Here is a 21,932-nt window from a genome sequence, read left to right as displayed (position 1 = left end):
CTTTAAGTATATACTGTAAATCTAACCCATTTGAACTGTATAATAAACGGATACTTATTTTTCAGGATTTTTTATGCAGAAACCTTAAATAAAAGAAAGGAAGATCTCTCCCCTATGTACACAGATGTTTGAGTTATGGAATAAAAGCAGCCATGATTTACACGGCTTAGACTTAAAATCTGGCATAACTCTGAGATATTATAGACAATACTGATGAAACCAAACAATACATAAAAAATACTAAGCAACAACAAAACTCTGAAGTACAATAATGAGTCGTTTGATCATAGAGTATAACAAGCTGTTATATTATGTTTGTTACATGTTGGTTTTTTTCTTTTAGTCTTAATCTTTATGTATTTCCTTTTTTTTCTCTCTTTTTCTCTCTCCGCCCCTCCTCGCCACATTACCCTCGCCACAATCTAAGTCACTGCTTATACTTTTTAAGGGTTAAAAGAAAGTTTTTTTAGTATAAATGAAAGTGCAGTTAAAAATACTATCCTGGAATGTGGGGAATAACCTCCCCGATTAAGAGGAAGAGAATAATATATCAAACTTAAAAAATCTACCCCGGGATATAGTACTCTTACAAGAGACACATCTGAACAAATATGAAGCTGCCAAATTAAAGATGGGTTGGATTGGTGAGGTAATAGCAGTCCCGGCTTTTGGTTGGAAAAAGGGGGGTGGTTTGTGTATTTAACAAAAAACTAGGATTATGAGATTAAATCTCAATTGATAGATAAAGAGGGTTTCTAATTCTGAACCTATCATACAAGAACGCAATTTTACCATCTGTAATATATACGCCCTCGAACGAATATTGTTCTACATTTTGGAAGAATTTATTAACTAAACTTATAGACTTTTTTAGATTCAGATTAATAGTTGGAGGTGATTTTAATAGTGTATTTAACCCATATCTTGATCGTTTCAAAATTTCCAGACCGATAGATAATCTAAGAGAAGCCAAAGGCCTAGGTAAATTTGCTCAAAAGCCTTAAATTAAAAGATGCCTGGAGATTACAGCACCCAGATGAGAGAGCTTTTACATGTGAGTCTAAGTCTCACAAAAACTTTTCGATATGTTATTGATTAGTGAATAACTTCTGGGGGCTCAGATTTCTACGGACATCGCCAATATTGTGATTTCAGATCATGCAATTATCTCACTATCAATTAGTCAATATAGTTTCAAACAGAACAAAAAGGTAGGGTTTTACTTTCCCTTCGTTCCTTATCTCCAATATTAAATTCAGAAACTGATGCAATCTAAATGGAGGGAATCTAAATAGAAATTTTCTGGGAGACAGCCAAGGCCTTTTTTAGAGGCCCAAATTAAGGCCTATATGATTGCCAAGGAAAAGTCCTTAGGTAAAAGGGAAACCCAACTGGCCAACCAGTTAAAAAACAAGTATGCAAGATATTTTAGAAAATCCCAATAAGCCTAAATTGGTCTGACTATCAGAAAGAGTAATTAGAGAGAGAAGCCTTTCTAAATCAACAAATTATTAAAATCTGATATTAATACCAATGCAAGATTTAACAGGTTCTCACCAAAACTAGTTAAATCTTAGCCAATTTAGTTAAAAGCAGGAGAAACAATTTTATTCTAGCTATTAAAAGGGACACTGTACCCAAAATTTTTCTTTTGTAATTCAGAAAGAGCATGCAATTTTAAGCAACTTTCTAATTTACTCCTATTATCAATTTTTATTCGTTCTCTGCTATCATTATTTGAAAAGAAGGCATCTATGCTTTTTTTTTGGTTTCAGTACTCTGGACAGCACTTTTTTATTGGTGGAATGAATTTATCCACCAATCAGCAAGGACAACCCAGGTTGTTCACCAAAAATGGGCCGGCAACTAAACTTACATTCTTGCATTTCAAATAAAGATACCAAGAGAATGAAGAAATTTGATAATAGGAGTAATTTAGAAAGTTGCTTAAAATTTCATGCTGAATCTGAATCACGAAAGAATTGTTTGGGTACAGTGTCCCTTTAAGGTTAATGATAAAAGATATACCTCCCCCAAAGACATATTATCACAGTTTCATACTTTCTTCCCAGCATTATATTCCGCTAACAAAATTGATCAAGAAGCAAAAACAATTTTTTTGGATAATATTACTATCCCCAAGATTAGTAGGGAGCATCTTGAATTATTAAATAAGGAGAAATTGAACAATGAAATAGTACAAGCCATAAAGAATTCCTCAAATGGTAAATCCCCTGGTCCAGATTCAATTCCAATTGAATTCTATAAGATACTACAGGAGGATGTCATCCATATATTTGTAAAACTATATAATAGATATTTCATTAAAAATATCAAACCTTCAAAATACTTTGCAACAGCAAGTATTACATTAATACATAAAAAAGACAAAGATACAGAATCTATGGATTCTTATCGTCCAATTTCTTTACTTAATGTCGACTACAAAATTGTTGCAAGTATTATGGCAAACAGACTTAAGGGAATCTTAGGGGGAATAATACATACAGACCAAACTGGATTCATGCCAGGTAGGACCTCTCAGAAAAACATTAGAACTGCTATGTTTCTGATAGAACAGGCGTTAATGGGTAAGAGCAATAAGTTGTATAATTATTCAGATTTCGCCCTGCTGACGGTCGATGCCGAAAAGGCATTTGACTGTATTTCATGGGACCACCTCTTTACAGCCTTGAGCAGCTTTGGGATAGTAGGAAACTTCACCAATTACATTAATCTATCAAGACCCTATTTCCTATATAAATATAAATGGTTTAAGTTCTCCTGGTCTAATACTTCAGAAAGGAACCAGACAGGGCTGTCCGCTTTCACCATTACTTTTTAACATATCATTGGAACCTCTGGCAATTATCTGCAGGGATAGAGTAGAAGGGGTTTTATTGGGCGATAAAATAATTACTCTATCTATGTATGCGGATGACATCCTTTTTTATATATGTAACTCCAGGAAAAACATATCGCTCATCCTAGACATAATTGGTGAATTTAGTAAATTCTCAGGTTATAAAATTAACTTAAATAAGTCAGAAATCCTGTTGAGCATTAAAAAAAAATAGTATGTTTGAGAATCCTTTTAAACTAGCGTTGGGGGAAAATCAAATATCTGGGGATAATTTTATCAAAGTAATCCAGTTGACTGGTATAGCTTAAATTATGTACCTATATGGCAGAAATGTATTTTTTTAAAGTGATTCAGGTATTTTTCTTGTGCAAGAGAAAGAGATTCAGAATAAACAATTAGTCAATACGGCGATACTGGTTGCTAGACAACTGATCTTAAGAAGTTGGAAAGCGAATAAAGCACCCACTATAGCTGTATTTGTTAAGAATATGTCACTCCAACTAGCAATTGATATAAAAGATCCTTTGATATTTTCAGAGAATAAACTGAAAATGTTGATGACAAAATGGGAGAAGTTTTTACTATCCCATCCATGCGATATACAAAGACAGATCATAGCCCCACTATAGGATTCTCCTGCATTTCAACAGCTAACCTTGCTAAACAAATACCAACATCTGGCAAGATGAGTAAGTTAGAACAGCAGATTGGCTGATTGTGTAGGGGTGGTGGTGGAGAGGGGCAGTATATAATCCGATTTTTTTTTCTTTTTTCCCTTCCTTACTGATTTTTTGTCTTCTTGATCTATTTTTTAAAAAATAAGTATGTTTGTATGGTTTTAACGTGCAATTCCCAACTAGGAATGGTCTCAGCTTTCACTAGGTGTTACCAGTAAAGATTTAGGAAATAATCATTGTTAACATATATTCTCTTTGACAATTCTTACCGCTCATAGGTCTGAAGAGTAATCTTCCTCATCTAACGCCTGAAGGTTTCAATATTTGCATAGCTGGGAGTTGTTAGTTTGTGTTATATGTATTTACAAAGTAAGTGAAAATTGTCTAATTGCCAGGAAGTTGGACTTTATTATTTTATTTTTCATATGTCAGACCTTGTGGTCCGGACTTCTTTTCTTTGCTTTTTTATTACAGGTAATGTTGTTGTTAATTACTATAGCTGTGGTACTTGTTTGTATAACATTGTGCCTGGAATGTCAAGAATTGATATTGGCCTGTGAGGTGCTCAATTATATTTTCTTTTTTTTTTTCTCGTTTTATGTCGTGGCTGCATTTTTTTCTTTTTTGCTGGAGACATTAATAAAAAAAAAAATTGTTTGCTCGGTCTGAATCACAAAATAAAAATTTTAGGTTTTATATCCCTTTAACAATATCCTTACACGCATCAATTTCTAATCAAATTTACAATACAATAAAGCAAAATTGAAGTTTATTTTTTATATACAGAAACATACAATTTGACATTACATTACATTTGAGATAGATTACATTTTGCGTACCAATACAGACTGTAATACTCTATATATTTATAGCTGCCAACTAGTTGATAGAATGAAAATAACAATCACAAGAAAGTGTAAATATTGAAGCATAAAACCAAATGAAATATATGTATATATATATATATATATATATATGTTAACATACAAATCATTACTGAGTTAGTATCAAAGTAAATGCGATGTTATTTTTTGAGTAAGCTTATTTGAACTATGGATTCTGCAGACAGTTTGTAGTCATTGCTAAGTAAAATTAATTTTCTTCTACCTTTAAATGGAATGAACTCTGTTCTTTGCAATAATACATTTTTAGGTGACATTTAATGTTTAGGCTTTCTGTATTTGGTTCTCATCACATTTACTCCAATTATAAAATGCCATGGTAGAAGTAGAGAATGAACAGACCAGCCATGCAGTCAATTAATGTTAATTTACTCTTCCTTCTGTTAAAAAATTAAATTTTTACACCTTTTGCTTTTTTGTGTAAAAATTGCTTTTTCCCCACGCTCCCTAGGGAGGCCAAAAAGTGAATCCTGTTTTCTGCAAATGCTGTAAAAAGTCCTTAATGTTTGTCTGTTAGAGCTTCAAAATAATGCATTTTTTGTCCCATTTTAAGCCATTATTAATATATATTTTAAAAATAATTTTTAATTTAAAAATAACAATTAAAATGCTTGTTTAATCACCCAATCATCAATTATTAATATTCCATATTTGATTATATAGGACAACAGCTTTGCGTGTTACAATTTTAGTACCACTATCAATACTACTGCTATTGTTTTATGTATCCTCCTTTTTTTGTAAGCAAGTAACTCATTGGTCAAATGTGAAGATGGCTGTAGCATTTCCCTTAGATGCTGTAGATTTTTAAGGTGTGTCTGATAAATACAAATATGTGTACATGGGAATATGCAAATTCCAAAAGCACATTTTCAATCTTCTATTGACCCAAACTATCCACCTGCACAGTTTAGTATTTGAATTGAATTAGTAATAACAATACAGCAACAAAAAGTGAATTATATGTATATAAAACAATATATGAATATTTTGCTTTGCATTCCTCTTATTTCTAGTTGTGTCTGTGTGAAGCAATAAGAGAAAACGTCTCTCTCAGGGAGCTTGCAGTGTATGAATTATATATGATATATATTATAAAAATAAATGCATTTTGTTTTTTAGCTTATTGATGTCAATCACTGTCCTTGTTCAGTGAATTGCAGCACTTACTACTCTAGTGAAGAGAGCCTCATTATGATCTGTAGGTGAACTGAAGATTATTCACTTTCTATTTTATTTATATGACAGATTTGTATTTAATTAATATGACAAGTTAATTCTGCATTTCCTTTGTGACAAACTATTTTTTTTAAATCAAATTATGTTGGGGTTTTATTGTCTCAGCACAGTCTTGGAAAACCACCTTAATATATTTAGCTTCTCTTCTTTAGACTGATCTAAGCAATCACTAAATAGCAAGTAGCAGGATCAGGCACCATACTTAAGGGGCATGGTACTAAAAATTTATATTGAGCATATGATCAAAACTAATACAGCAGCATTAAAGTGAAGGTCAATGCTCAAGCCATTCTATTCCTTTTTAAAAAATAGCTGAAGTTCATTCATCATTTTTTAGCAATCCAATATAAATTTTATTTTTACCTTCTAATTATCCTCCGTTACAGTTCTATCCTCCGCCCACCGTTTTCTATAAGTGATTGACAGGCTAGTCCTATTCAATCGTCCAATGGCCGTTTTCGCCCCGGGGGATGAAGCTCAGACTCTAAAGTCAGTTGGTAGTTCTGCGCATGCGTTAACCTTCTGATATCGTAGTTAGTTTTCCATGATCATTCATGAGACGTGCATGCGTAGTATAAATTCTATTAATACAATCAGAGAAAAAAACAACCAGACCACTGGTGTTTATTTAAAGTATGAAATATGCTACAAAATCGTAATATTAAATATGTATGTTTATTATAAGTTTATTAGTTTATTATTAGTTTGAGGTATGCGCGGTAGAAATTTTATTAAAAAACAAGAACGATATTGAGAAAAATAAGGTAGCGACCACATAGCAGGAATATGGCTTAATGCATTGCGGTAGTCGATTAGTAGAAAATTGACCTTCACTTTAAAGGGTCATTAAACCCCAATTTGTTTTATTTCATGATTCAGATAGAACAAGCGATTATAAACAACTTTCTAATTTACTTCTTTTATCTAATTTGTTTCATTCTCTTGATATCCTTTGCTGAAAAGCCTATCTAGATAGGCTCAGTAGCTGCTGATTGGTGGCTGCACATAGATGCCTTGTTTGATCGGCTCACCTTTGTGCATTGCTATTTCTTCAACAAAGGATATCTAAATAATGAAGCAAATTAGATAATAGAAGTAAATTTGAATATTGGTTAAAATTGCATCCTCTATCTGAATCATGAAATAATTTTTGGGGGGTTTAATGTCCCTTTAACTGTGTACTTCCTTCTGTTGCTCACTGGCTGCTAGGTACTTTTTCCTAATGCTCATTGGCCTATAGATACTTCCTGCTAAGCCTTATTGGCTTACAGGTACAAATGTAGCTATTGAGCTTTACTAGTCACAACTGATAGTGCTGTATTGGTTCAGTTTACATTTAATCCCCTTTTATTTCAATACTTTTCAGTCACAAAGAATGAACATGTGTTTAAATGTTTCATTTCAAATGCTTGATGGAACATTTTGGAGTGTAATAGTCCTTTTTGTATGATGAACGTACTTAAGCCCCTCAGCAGATTAAAATGGATGTCAGTACATACAGTGCTGCAAAAGTTCAAACATTTTACTATTTTCTTTTTTTTGTTGAATGTTCAACTAGATAGATGAAGCAAATCCACTGGTAACCCCATTTGTCGGAGTCCGTAGGCAGCAGTATGAATTATGTCAGTCGGGAAATCAAAACATTTTTACAAAATGTGAAAAAACAGTAGGATATAAACAATACATTTCCAGTGGGTGTGACTTTACTGCTACATTTATATATACAACTCTCAGTAATACAGGGTAGTGAGAGTATATACATATATCTTGATTAGCTTAATGTATAGTATATAATGCCCTGAATTGTAAGTACTAGAATCATAGTAAAACTCAAGCACTAACAAAGATGTTTACATCACCATGATTTGTTAGATCGTAAAATGGCTAACAAAACTGGTAATTATTTCCCACAATGAGTTTGTGCTCTGCTTCACACTTTGTATCCTGACACTCCTGTTCTTCCTCTGTCTGTGAGATATTGGCATAGTCCTGAAAGGAAAAGAATGCTTTAATAATGAAAATACAAAATTCTATTTTATTTGTGTGTGTGTGTATATATATATATATATATATATATATATATATATATATATAAAATTCACAGAAGTGCACTCTCACTTAGTAAACATTAACTGCCAGGGTGCAGGCAAAAAGTCCATCAACATAACAGGCTCGCACTCTCTGGTCCTTTTTAGAAAATACTTTTCTAAAAAGGACCAGAGAGTACAAGCCTGTAATGTTGATATATATATATATATATATATATATATATAAAATTATATATATATAAATATATCAATATATATATAGAAAAAATAACTCATTGTGTAGTTCATTAACAAATCTAGACAGGCCCAGAGGCTTGTTTTCCCACAGAAAACCTCTGAATTACATTGTTTCCAATGCAGCAAAGGATTCTGTGTAAGATATGCAAATTAAGTACACAATGACACACCTTTTTACTTCAGTCTGCTTTTCAGCAGGTTCCCTTTACGCCAAAGTATCGCTGTTCACACAGCTTATAAACTTAGCTAGGGTTAGTGCAGTGATTCATAACCATCCCAGGACAGACTGTTTCGTGGTTATTGCCACTCATCAGCTGGGAGAAGGTTAGAATCACTGCTGGGTGAAGTTGATTCCAGGCAGAATACAACAACATTTTAAATTAGGGGGAGATAAAAGGCGAGTTTAAAATCCTCCACTACGCACAAAATATAGAAAAAATAACTCATTGTGTAGTTCATTAACAAATCTAGACAGGCCCAGAGGCTTGTTTTCCCACAGAAAACCTCTGAATTACATTGTTTCCAATGCAGCAAAGGATTCTGGGTAAGATATGCAAATTAAGTACACAATGACACACCTTTTTACTTCAGTCTGCTTTTCAGCAGGTTCCCTTTACGCCAAAGTATCGCTGTTCACACAGCTAAGTTTATATATATATATATATATATATAAAATAAATAAATAAACTTGCCAATCCCTATTCAGTAGATTTGTGCAGCTTTAAATAATTTGTTTTTGGACAAATCCTTCGAAATGAATATTCTGAATATCTAGTTTCTCAGAATATTCGTCTGTTGCACTAGTATTCATTTAAAAAAAAAAAAACCCTGAATATTCAGGAAAATTTACAGTAATTTTTTTGTTAAAACTAATTTAAAGGCTTTACTGCAGGTGAAAAAATGTCACCTGTAGTTTTATAATTACCTATAGGGTGATGGGGGAACAGCACTTATCCCGACCCTTCTCCACCCAGGACAGCGCTAATAGGAGGCTTAGCGTGATGGATCCCAGAGCCTGCGCTAAAGGATCTTCTGCTTTAGTGCAGGCTCTTGGATTCACCGAACTAAGCCTCCTATTAGGGCGGCCCTGGGCTCTGTGAAAAAGGGTCGGGATTAGTGTGGCTCCCCAGCGCGTTATAGGTACCTATTTAAACCTAATTTAAAGGAGACAAATGTATACTGATGAATTTTGTTAGTATATATTCATTTTATTTAAAATTAGTGCATTTATTTGGATATTCGCTTTGTGAAAATGAAACGAATATCCATGTTTTTGTCATGAATATGCATTTATAACGAAACAAATGCACGTCTATTGTTCAGCATGTAGTAGTGTCAGTGTTCTGAATGCTATGGAGTGGCAGGAGAGGAAACACTACAGTTCCCAGAGTTAAATTACATTAAAAGTAGGCAAAATAAATAATGAATGTGCATTGCAATTTTTTTTTATTTGCTCAATTTAACATTTTGGCCTAGATTGAGTGGAGCTCAAAAATATATTAGCGCTATTGTGTGTTCACATAGCTTGAGCGCATTAGCTATTCTCTTTTTGCGCTCATCAAGTCCAAAGTTATTTTTTTATCACTTGAGCTATTGTCTAGGGTTTACAAACCTCTGCATGTCGGATACTGCTAGTTAGATAATTCCGTCACACAATAGACTTCTGTGGGAGGGCACAGTAAAGTTAATGTTGGATATTACTTGAGCACTAAGCCGATGATGCTTAAGTAGTGGAGTTCTTTGTGTGCTATACTATTAAGATAATTTATTTCAGGTATTACAAGTGCTCAATTTTACAGGGGTATTTTGGATTGAGCTCAAGCACAACACTTAACTCACCGCTTGTAATAAGAGTGTGTTGAGAGCACTAATAGTTCTCCCTGCGATATTTATTAAAAGTATGGGGCAAAAAGTTTTAGCCATGTTAGTGAGATTGTGCAAATGATAACGCACTGTGCTCTATCAATTGCGCTCCACTTGTAATGTCCCTATAATCTTATTAACTTGGATCCCGAGTTTTCCAGATCCTTCAGAACTCTGAGACTTAGCCCTTTTGGCCTTTTTCTGTAGCCCCACCCTACTCTTGGCATATCCTTTGCTTTTATTGCCAGGCTTAATAATAATTTAAATAATATAGCAATAAAATAACAGTCTTAAGGCAGGTAATGCAATTTTTCAATCCAAATTTTAATTAACAGACATTAAAGTGATGTATTAACTATTTGTTTATTGCCTATCTTATACACTACTGGATGGAAGTGATATATTAAACTTAACACATCAATAGATTAATTACTTATGACTCCTACAAGGGTTGACATAAATATGGATTGGAATATGACATTTTTGTACTATTGAAAGCCTCACCTGTTCTTTGATCATGCTCATTTGCTTATTTATGAGACAGCTGATCTCATTAAACGTTGGGCGCCGTGTAGGCTCCAAATTCCAGCAAGCTTTCATTATGCGATATCTATGTGGACAAAAAAGACATTAAAGCAAATCATCACAAGCCCACAGTCAGGTTATTAATTATTGGTCTATGTTAAAATTCTAGTTAGATAGCAATTCTCAATGATTAGGAAAATATATTATGTGAATCACTGTGCATTATAAAATAAGTCCAGCCATGTAATTAACATAAATTGGACCTTTTGTTATCCATCTGGGTCCAACTTAGAATAGCCATTTTATGTCATCATTCTAATTTGACCAAGAATGGCAAATAAAGGTCAATTTTATGCAAATTCCATGGTTGGAGGTTTTTATGTCCATCAGAAAAAGATGTTTCATGCATTTTTGTATTTATCTAACTCAAAAGTCTTAAACACTTTAAAACCCAGTATATATACAGGTAGGAAACCCTGCATGGGAAAAGAAAAGGTGCCGATTTCAAAATAGTTTAGATTTTGGTATATTTGTATATTTGCATCTGTAAAATGGGACCAAGTGTAAACAACAATCTCTTATGTAATTTAGGTAATATTTACATATAATAATACATCTTATATATGCAACCTATAGGTAGTTTTATATATTTTTTATATATATTTTGTATTACTTTTGTATACATAGTACCAACATAAAGATAGCACAGTACTGTAATCAGAAAGGTAACAGTTGTTTTAAATACATTTAGAGCATTAGTATTTTTATTTAAAGGGACATGAAACCCAAATTTTTTCTTTTATGATTTAGAAAGAGCATGCCATTTTAAACATCTTTCTAATTTACTTCTATTATCTAATTTGCTTTATTCTCTTGATATACTGTGCTGAAAAGCATATCTAGATATGCTCAGTAGCTGCTGATTGGTTGCTGTACATAGATGCCTCATATGATTGGCTCACCCATGTGCATTGCTATTTCTTCAACAAAGGATATCTAAATAATGAAGCAAACTAGATAATAGAAGTAAATTGGAATGTTGTTTAAAATTGTATTCTCTACTTGAATCATAAAATCATTTTTTTGGGTTTAGTGTCCCTCTAATTGTGCAAAAAATTGTAGTTTTTAATAATTTTATTTTTCAAAAAGTATGACTAAAAAAGTTTGGATTTTGGAATATTTCTGGATTTGGGGATTTGTGTATATATATATATATATATATATATATATAGGGTCAAGCACTCATGGCACTGCAAACATCTAGTGCCCTGGGTGCAATCCAGTCAGTGGGTAGTACTTGTGGGGATAAAACCCAAACCCATATATATAAATGCCAATGGACCGTGAGTGACTTTTGAGGTGACCGCCTGAATTTCCAAAGTCTGCATAGTAAGAGAAAGATTTCACCACTGTAGATGTGTGAGAAATCTCTTACTTATGCAGACTGTTGTAAAGCCTCTGTGCATATTTCTAACAAGTGCGGCTCCCGCATGTCACTCCAAAACCCTACAACCAATCGAACCGCATAGCTACGCCCATCAGAAATTAGTCTTGGGAGCAAGTGAAACTGAGAACACCTCCACCCAGGAAAAGCCAGTTTATTTACACCGGGAAAAGACCAGAGCTGCAGTATACTGTCTAACCAGCACCTGCATTGTAGCTCAAACTGTCATTCTATTCTGCAATAGCCGAACCAGTCTATTTGCATTTTGTCCAAATATTATGGGCTGGGTATGGACACTGACTTGGCATTCTATCTAAGGAGGGAGTGTGTGGTCTGACAGTGCTTGAATCTAACAGTGCTGTATATCAGACGGACATAAGCAGATCCAACTTTACGTAGGATCTGCTTATGTCCATCTACTATACAGCACTATCAGATTCAAGCACTGTCAGACCACACACTCCTCAGAACTCCAAGTCAGTGTCCACGCCCACTCCAGGCATAAAGGATTGAAGTGATAAATTAATCTTGGGAGCAAGTCAAACTGAGAACACCTCCACCCAGGAAAAAAACGTATTTTCACACCGGGAAAAGCCCAGAACTGCAGTATAGACTAACCAGCACCTGCATTGTAGCTCAAACTGTCATTCTATTCCACATTATCTGAACCTCTATTTGCATTTTGTCCAATCATTATAGAGGATTGAATTGAACTGGCTTTGTGATGGCTTATATATTACCTTCATTCTTTTTAATTATTGTTTAATGATTTGACTTCACATACACAAGAACAGGCAATTGCATTTCAAATGGTGAGTCTTGGGCGTTTCTAGGACTTAAGGAAGCTGAGATTGAAGAATTTGAATATGTACCCCTCCATTCAGCGCTCTTAAAACTGCAGGTCAAGACTTCTAGGTCTCCGGGGCTTGTGACAACACCATATTCATGGATGGTGGCATCCCTGGATTTCTCCGGTGATGCTGGGCCACTTGGTCACCTCGTATGTGGGGATAAGTGCGAGGGGGTGGGATTAGCTTCAAAAGTACACCCTCCCCGGATTACAACACGTGATCTCTATCCATAGTGTGGATGACCAGGTGTTATTATACGTGCTAAAGGGGTTAAAAATCTAAAAACCAAAGCAATTTTGTTTTTGCCATGTTTTGCTCTGCTGCCTTGAAGATATATACCCCATAGAAAATAGCAGGCAAACTGATTTTTGTTAACAAAGGAATAACAAACAGCTCAAAAGCAAATATCAGACAAAACAAGAGACAAATTATTCATCCAAAATTATCTTGTGCGTATTGTCTATACACATGTCACATATTGCCTTAGAAGTACACCCAAAATATTGTTTGGGAACTGTTTCATGTAAGGATATATATATATTTATTAGTTAATTTCAGATAATTGATTGTGTTTTTCAAGTTTTTAGTTATACTTAAAAAATAAAATCCACCACAAACAATCTTCTAGTTCTAAAAAAAAAAAAATAACACACCACAAAAAGATATTTATTTTGATAAAGTGTGTTACTTACACATCTAATGGAGAGTAGTTTGGACAATCCATCTTGTAGCCCTCCTTTATCAGCTTGTAAAACTTTCGATTGACAAGAATGCCAGGATAAGGACTTCTGCCTATACAGAAACATAGATATAAATTATAACAATATATATCATGATGACAATTGGTGAATGTAGATTCTGGGTAAAAAATATTTATCTAACAAAATTCATGTAAAATGCTATGCCGTATTAGATAATAGATACTGATAAGATGGAATATAATCTACTTCTTACTGGTGTGCACTATCCTATATAAGCTATGTTTTTTAATCTTCTATATTACTTATTAAATCAATCTTCCTTAACTGGAAACAAATAAAGAAATCTCTGTGAGAATTTTAATTTAAAAATGTGAGGTTGCTCCAAGTTATGGCTAGATTATAAGTGGCGTGCAAGCAATAAGGGGTTTATCACTGCTCATTGCGCACAATGTGCTTCGGCTTATCGCAACTTTAGGTGAGACATTAATTGCATTAAAAAGTTTTAAGTGTTTAAAGATATGAGGTCTGAGGTGTTAAGAAAAATAAATGGCTGTAAATAGCTTTAACATAGTTACATACTTACACATGCATAAATATGTATGTGTGTGTGTATATATATATATATATATATATATATATATATATATATATACAGTATATATACTGTATATATATATATATATATATGTTTAAATGTGTGTACAGATGTATTTACAGACATATATAACACATAAAAACACATAAATGCATATGTATACATATATAGACGTATGTAAGTGTATTGGAAACATTTGCAGTAAAGTCAAGCTGATAACATGAAAAATCTAATTAATGCATTATATATATATATATATATATATATATATTGTGACCTGGGATCTTACAACCACACAGTCTTCAAAGATGGGAACACCACACAGGTCTGGCAAAAAACAGGCAAAATAAACATAAAGGAAACAAAAGAGGCTTGTTCCACTGAGCATTTACTAACAGGTATAACTGACTGCACTAATTAGGCTTTTTACAAAAGATAAATGCACAGACCTTTCAAACTTTGTTTTTCCTTTTAGACATAATTCCTCTCAGTCTCTCAGGAGAGTGTTGCAGTATCCCTTATTGCTGGTATTCTGACTATGAATCCCTGACTAGGGATTTTTATTAGCACCTGCTGTTAATTACCACATGCAGGTGAGTAGCTAGCTGGGTGAGACGGAATTCCTGGACTGGACTTTCTCACATAATGTGCTGCCTGAAAACTGCGGAGTGGAGCACTGGCCCACCCTACTCTCCAAATGCTCCACCCTAGGGACCCAGAAATAAATCACATATTTTCTTTATGTGGTAAACAAACACAGCTATTCTCCCTGGGGTTGTCAGACCATACTCTGCACTGCAGCACTTTTGGGGGAATATAGACACCTTCCAATACTATGCCTTGGGTTCTTTCACACATCCTCCCCCCCAGCTCAGACCTAGTGGGGTGAGCGATCATGGCCAAAAGCATATGCATACATGAAAGGCCATCAGCATTACCCTGTTTACATCCTGCTCTGTGTTTTACTGAGAAGTGATAGGATTGCAAAGTAAGGAACCAGAGTGTAACTCTACTATTATTATCCTTATTTTGACTCATCCATTTGAGAGGTGCATGATCAGTAACTAGCCTAAATTTTCTGCCCAACAAATAATATTTGAGAGTTTCAACAGCCCATTTAATTGTTAGACACTCCTTTTCAACTATCGAATAGTTCTTTTCTCTAGGTTGAAGTTTCCTGCTGAGGTATGGTATTAGGTGCTCTTCACTTTGACTTTCCTGGGAAAGCAATGCTCCAAGCCCTACATCAGAGGCATCCGTCTGTAAAGCAAACTCCTTTGAAAAATCATGGGTGACTAACACTGGCTGTCTACATATGGCTTCCTTGACATTTTGAAATGCTTGTTCAGCTTCAGGGGACCATTTCACTATTACTGGAGCTTTTGCTTAAGTGAGGTCAGTTAAAGGACCCGCTATAGTAGCAAAGTTGGAGATAAACCTTCTGTAGTAGCCAACAAGCCCAAGAAATGTTCTGACCGGTTTCTTCATCATAGGTCATGGCCAATTCCTTATGGCTTCAACTTTAGCAAGTTGTGACTTCACTATTCCTCTTCCAATGAAATAGCCAAGATACTTGGCCTCCTCCAAGCCAATGGTACATTTACTAGGGTTTGCTGTCAGACCGTCATTTCTTATGAAATTAAGGACAGCTTGCACTTTTGGCAAGCCAGACTCCCAATCTTCGCTATGTATAACCACGTCATCTGAGTAAGCTGCGGCATAACAAGCATGTGGCCTTAAGATCCTGTCCATCATTCTTTGAAATGTTGCTGGAGCCCCATGTAGGCCAAAAGGTAACACCTTGTATTGGAAAAGCCCATCTGGAGTAGAGAAGGCAGTCTTTTCCTTTGCCTGTCCTGTAAGCAGCACTTGCCAATAACCCTTGGTCAAATCCAATGTGGTCAGGTACCTGGCTCTCCCGAGTCTCTCCACAAGTTCATCAACCCTTGGCATGGAGTATGCATCAAACTTGGATATTGCATTAAGCTTCCGGTAATCATTGTAAAACCGGATTGTGCCATCAGGCTTTGGTACAAGCACGATTGGGCTTCTCCAGTCACTTTGGGATTCTTTGATTACCTCAAGGGCCAGCATTTTCTTTATGTCTGATATGATTGCTTCCCTCTGAGCTTCAGGTATTCTATATGGCTTTAGATTTATCCTTTTCCCCAGTTCAGTGACAATGTCATGCTTTATTATCATAGTCCTCCCTGGGACTGTGGAGAAAACATCTTTATTTAATCTGATGAAGTCTTTTACCTTCCTCTTCTTGTGGATAGTCAGGGTTTCTGAGATATTGACTACGGGGTAATTTTTCTCCATTGTAGGGAGGTGTTAGGAATTATTGTTAGCATGACTAGCGCCATCTTGTTCTTAACTGCCATTTTGTCTTTGGCATCCATCTTGTCTGAATAATATTTATTATAGCAATCATTCTGTAGAAATACATGTTTGTTATTAGTTTGTTAGAGCTAGTTGGCCTTGCAGATGTTCCTGGCACAATGCCTTGAAAGTGCTATCTCTATAACATGCTCAAATATCCTTGCTTTGGTCCTAGATGCATTTCTTATTATGACTATAGAAATATTGTTTCTAGCTAGTATTTTTCCTGACAAACACTGTGTAAAATGACGCGGTCATAACGTGTCATCAAGTTAACCCTGTATGCTGTAATTGTTGTCTATAAGACATGCCTTGTATCTTTCAATAAAGGAGAATAGTTTTAGACTCATTGCTGCGTGGTCTGAAGTGCTGTTCTCTAGGATATCCTTATCAAATAATATATTAATTTCCAGTTGGTACTGTCTGCCCGAGACCTAGTCCTGACTGACACCCCCCCCCTGAAAACAACACCTAACAGTTTCTGGTGTCAGAAGTGGGATTTGCATTGGGTAAGTAGATGAGTGTTTTTTTACTCTACTTTCCCTCTGTGAATATGAACCTAAATTTAATTTTGTAATAGGTGTTGGTTATATATGATAAAGGGTTAAGGGGTTCCTGCAGTAAAGAAAGTGCAGGGTTGTGCGGAGGTTGTTGACCTGCCGGCACTTGTGATAATCCCCTCTAGACAGGTTATAGTCCTGTGCTAGTTTTGGACAGGTGTTGCAGTCCTGTCTGGTGAAGCGCGCAAGAGATAAAAAAGTTGGTATGCATTTGACGGGAGGTTCTTAGTCCCCCGGGCAAGTTTGCATTGCTTTATTATGGTGAGTTTGAGTCTCATCTGTGTTGAAGTTGTCCCTATACATTCCTATAAGTAGATTTTTTGTTACCTATCACTGGACTTGAATTACTACTTGGTGCTTGCTTGCTTGCTTGCTTTTTTATTGCTATATGATTGTGCTGTGCTGTGCTGTGCTTAGAAAATGTGTAGGTTATTGCATTTTTAATGTCTACAAAGGGGTTAACAGAATTTGCATTTCAGGCAGAGGGATATCCACTCCAGAAAGAGAGGGGGATTATAAAACTGTCAGTGAGGCAGCTGTGTAGATTCATCGAAGAAGAAAAAAAAAACTGTTACAGAAGCTCTGTTTGTAAAACTCTTTCTTTTGTTGTATGCGTGTTTACAGTAATGTAAAGGAGATTTTGTGTATTTTATGTGTAACGAGTGTTGGTCTGTCGGTTCTCACTGTGTCTGGTATGACGTGTAAAAGATTTACTGTAAAAAAAAAAGAGGGTGTATTATCCTTTTTGAAATTTGTCTCAGTCTGCTGGGAAAATGGCCATTCCTTGCATATTCGGACACTTTCAAATACATTTTAAATTTGGTGGAAAGTTAATCTTATTGTATTCTTAAATGTCTTTGGTATGTTATGAAATATATATTTTCCTGAGAAGGAAAGAGACTGTTAATGTGTTTTCGGTGTCACTAAGATCTTCATGTATGTTGAAATTGTGTAAGAATAAATGTTGGGAGTGAATTTCTGGTATGCGAGATTATATGAGCTTGTGTGTGTGTATCGCTGTAAAAATGACCTTGCTGCATTTTTCTTTCTGTATGGTAATTATTTAGGCTAGTTTCTTAGCTAAGAAAGCAGACGTAATGAGGTATTTTGTAGTGTTATTATTATAACTTTATTTGAAAGTCATCAGCATGTTCTTAATTATGTGTGTTATTTAATAGCAGTTTTTAGTTTTAAGTGATAATTGTTGTATGCAAATAAAAAACTGTCCACTTGTTGCGGCATATCAATATATTGTTTTTGCAAGTGAACTAATTAAAGGATTTGTGAATGTGCGGATGATTGAGTGACTTTCGGTCATGTTCTGGTAAATGAAAAAAAAAGATTTAACAGGTTGATTCAAGTATGTTGGATTTGCAAGATTTGTGAAAGGAGTTAGTGGAAAAGATAAAATAAGGTTGTAGGCTGTATATCATTAAATTTATCTAAAAGTATTTGGGTCTGTTTCTGTTGCAAGTAGATTAATTCAGTAGAAGTTTTAATATAAATTGCTAACATATTACTGTGTAATATTATGTATGCTGTGATGGCTCTCATTTTAATATGCAGGTCATGATACAGTAAAGCAGTAGAATTTGTATGGTAAATAACACAAGTTTCCTAATCATGGCTAGGGTATACATATGTAATTTACATTAAAAATGGTTAGTCCTTAAAGGGACAGTACACTGTAACATAGTTTTTATATTAATGTATTTTCGATGACTTGATTATACAAGCTGCATAGTATAAAATATAGGAGAAATTGCATTTGCAAGTTTATTTGCATATATGATAGCTGGTTTTGTGCTTTCAAGACACAGTTATTGCAATGGGTTGAATTTCAGATAATAAGCATATCTTATTGTGTTCCTTATCTTATATTTGTCTGTAAAACCGGAGCTCAGGGCTTAGACAGAGCAATGGAAAATTGTCATTTTATTACTGAAAGGACCAGTTCACTCATGTGAAAGGAGTTCATGAGCAGCCATAACACTGTATTAACAAGTTACGGAGATAAAGCATAAATGTAGCAGTTTTCAAAATATATTTTTTGCGACCTTTCCGTGTATATTTTTTAAAATCTGCCGTTTAGATAGCAGACATTTACGCAGTGTAACTCAATTCTCTCTGTAACGCAAACTGAACTGATGCAATCTTGGTGTTGCGATCTGTGAGACTAGCGGAAAAGGGAAAAGAAGAAGAGAAAACATTTAAAGGGATACAGGCAAACTGATATAAAATCTGAGATTTTAAAGAAATATTTACAGAGAGAGAAAATGAGGTTTACTGTAAGCCTAACACTCGTATATTTAACTATGTCAGCAGTTTCAGTTAAAGATATATTTTTTTTAAATTTCGGGTAAAATGTCCCTTTAACAATCCTGCACCCCACTGTGTTATGCTGGCTGTGTTTGCTTAGGCTATTTAATGGACGTCAGTATACATTTTTTATTATAAATGAGGACAGTGAATCGTTGAGAAAAAGTTAAAGGGTTTTTTTTTTTAGACAAACTGTCCTTTTACTCTATTCGTGTAAATTATTATTATTATTCTTTTGTAGAACGCTCATTTTTTGTTATATACAATTGTTATATTTAGCTAGAGAGCTGCAAAATGGTGAATATCAAATTATAAAACAAAGTTAAATCAAATAATTGTGTATTTATTACAATATTGGTTATGTACAAGTATAGATTGGATTCCAGAGCTTTACAAAACAATTAATTGTGCCAAACCTGATTTATTTAACAGTGGATTGCACTGTGCATGCGGGCAGGGGCTATATAGAACAGTAGCTGTACCATTATTATCTGATCTTTCCCAAAATAGGGTACTTAGGTGTTTGTGTTTTCCTTTGTAAATTTATGGTTCAGGATTTTATTTGTAAATATGCAACTGAAGTTTATTGATCATCTGAAGTGATTGCATCATTAGTGTGATCTCATAGTATTGTGCATGGTAGAATTTGCAGAACCAGGGTATGGATGGTTGTTATAGGATTTTAATTATTTGTAGTGTTTTGCAAGTGCTGTGTTGTAGTTAATGTAAGTATATGTGTTGAATTTCAGGTTAATTGTAGTGTTTAAAGTTTGTGCCGGCTGTTAATGTTTTGTTTTGTGGAATGGACAATTGGTTTTAAGTGTTTTCTAAGAGAATGTTATGTTTTTCTCTTTCGTGACTGCGTGTGGAAGTGTGCTGTATGAATGGAATATTGAATACTGAGGTGTATTTGATTTTGCCTGATGTTAAGAATAGTATACTACATGCATGACTGGAGTGAATGAATGGTCTTTTAGTTTTGTGTTATATTGTGTTTGCGTGCCACATGGGATGTTTCACACACACAAGGGGGAAGTATTGATGAGTATTCTGAGTATCTTTATGTGATTTGGGTGATTATTATTTTAAGTAAGAAAGTGAACCTAAAATGTTTTTATTTTTCTATTTTTGTTCTTAACATAATATTTGTATTTGCAGGGTGAGGTCATGAAGCGGTATTCAGAGATTAAAGACACTAACTGAATTATTTTTGAGTTTTTCATATTTAGGTAAAATCTGTACAGATAAAATTCCATAGTGCCCTCTCCAAAAGATTGAATGCAAGTAAACCTTTAAAGAAAGAAATGAAGATAAAAGACATTTTGTCAAGCTTGTTTTAACCACCATACTGCAGTAAAAGTTGCTGAACTATCTTTGTATCCATTCTTTGCATTGCATGCTGGTACCAGCCCCAGAACTGGACTCTGGGTAATCTATGACTGTTTTCTATGATGTGTGTCTTCAGAACGAAGACTATCCTTCTCTGGACTATGCCTTGCCGGTTGATATTGAGGACCTGTTATGCTGTTACAGGGTCAACCAATTAAATTAGGGGAGTATTGTTTTAACTTGTTTGCTTATATTTCTTGTTTTGTATGCTCTTGTATTTGTGTTATTTTTTGTTGATCATATTAGTTATAGGAAGTCTTGTCTGCAAAAGCCATAAGGAGAAAAGTTTTACACTCATTGCTGCGTGGTCTGAAGTGCTGTTCTCTAGGATATCCTTATCAAATAATATATTCATTTCCAGTTGGTACGGTGTGCCCAAGGCCTAGTCCTGACTGACACTCCCCCCCTGAAAACAACACCTAACAGGAGGTCTGCTGTTTTTAAAGCTACAAGTGTTTCTCTTTCTTTCTATGACTTAAGTAAATTCACATGGTGAATCTGTACCTCCTTTCGCCTCCCAGGCTGTCTTACTTTGTAATTTACTTCCCCCACTCTGTCAATGACTTCATATGGTCCATGCTATATTGCCAAAAATGTGTTCTCTACGGCAGGAACCAGAACTAGCACTCTATCTCCTGGGTAAACACATGAACCCTGGAAATTCTGTTATAGCTGTTCTGCTGATGCTGTTGGGCATTTTTCATGTGTTCCCTAAATATGGGCATAATGGCTGTCATCCATTCCTGCATCTGAGTTATATGTTCTATCACACTTCTGTGAGGGGTTGACTCCTGTTCCCAAGTCTCCTTAGCTATATCTAGCAACCCTCTGGGGTGTCTTCCATATAAGAGTTTAAAGGGCAAAAACCCAGTAGAAGCTTGAGGGACCTCTCTGATAGCAGACATTAAATAAGGCAAAAGGAAGTCCCAGTTTTTCCCATCTTTATCAATTACTTTTTGGAGCATAGCCTTAAGTGTTTTATTGAATCGTTCTACCAGACCATCAGTTTATGGATGATACACTGATGTTTTCAGATGCTTTATATGAAGGAGATTACACAACTCCTTTGTAATTCTCTACATCAATGGAGTACCTTGGTCTGTTAATATTTCTTTGGGAATCCCAACCCGGCTAAACATTAACATTAACTCCTTAGCAATCACTTTTGCTGAAGTAGTTCTCATGGGTATTGCCTCAAGGAGGCAGGTAGCATAGTCTACTACTACCAATATGTACTGGTGTCCCCTTGCAGACATTACAAGAGGACCCACAAAATCCATACCAATGCATTCAAATGGGACCTCAATTATAGGAAAGGGCACCAAGGGGCTACTGTA

The 21,932-nt window shown here is 34.8% G+C and overlaps 1 protein-coding gene across 1 annotated transcript in view; it reads right to left on the bottom strand.

The window, feature by feature from the left end:
* Positions 1-4,292: 4,292 nt before the first annotated feature.
* Positions 4,293-21,932, bottom strand: part of LOC128644037 (macrophage colony-stimulating factor 1 receptor-like) — a gene marked incomplete at its 5' end in the record, with an annotated part of 28,704 nt that continues 11,064 nt past the window's right edge. The window contains 3 exon segments of the mRNA XM_053696802.1: positions 4,293-7,670; positions 10,334-10,439; positions 13,342-13,441. Of these exon segments, the coding sequence (XP_053552777.1) occupies positions 7,566-7,670; positions 10,334-10,439; positions 13,342-13,441 (311 nt within the window).

The sequence above is a fragment of the Bombina bombina genome, unplaced genomic scaffold (genome assembly GCF_027579735.1).
Source record: "Bombina bombina isolate aBomBom1 unplaced genomic scaffold, aBomBom1.pri scaffold_1870, whole genome shotgun sequence".
Lineage (NCBI taxonomy): Eukaryota > Metazoa > Chordata > Amphibia > Anura > Bombinatoridae > Bombina > Bombina bombina.
Note: the sequence above shows the minus strand (reverse complement) of the source record. Positions and strands in the feature narration are given on the sequence as shown.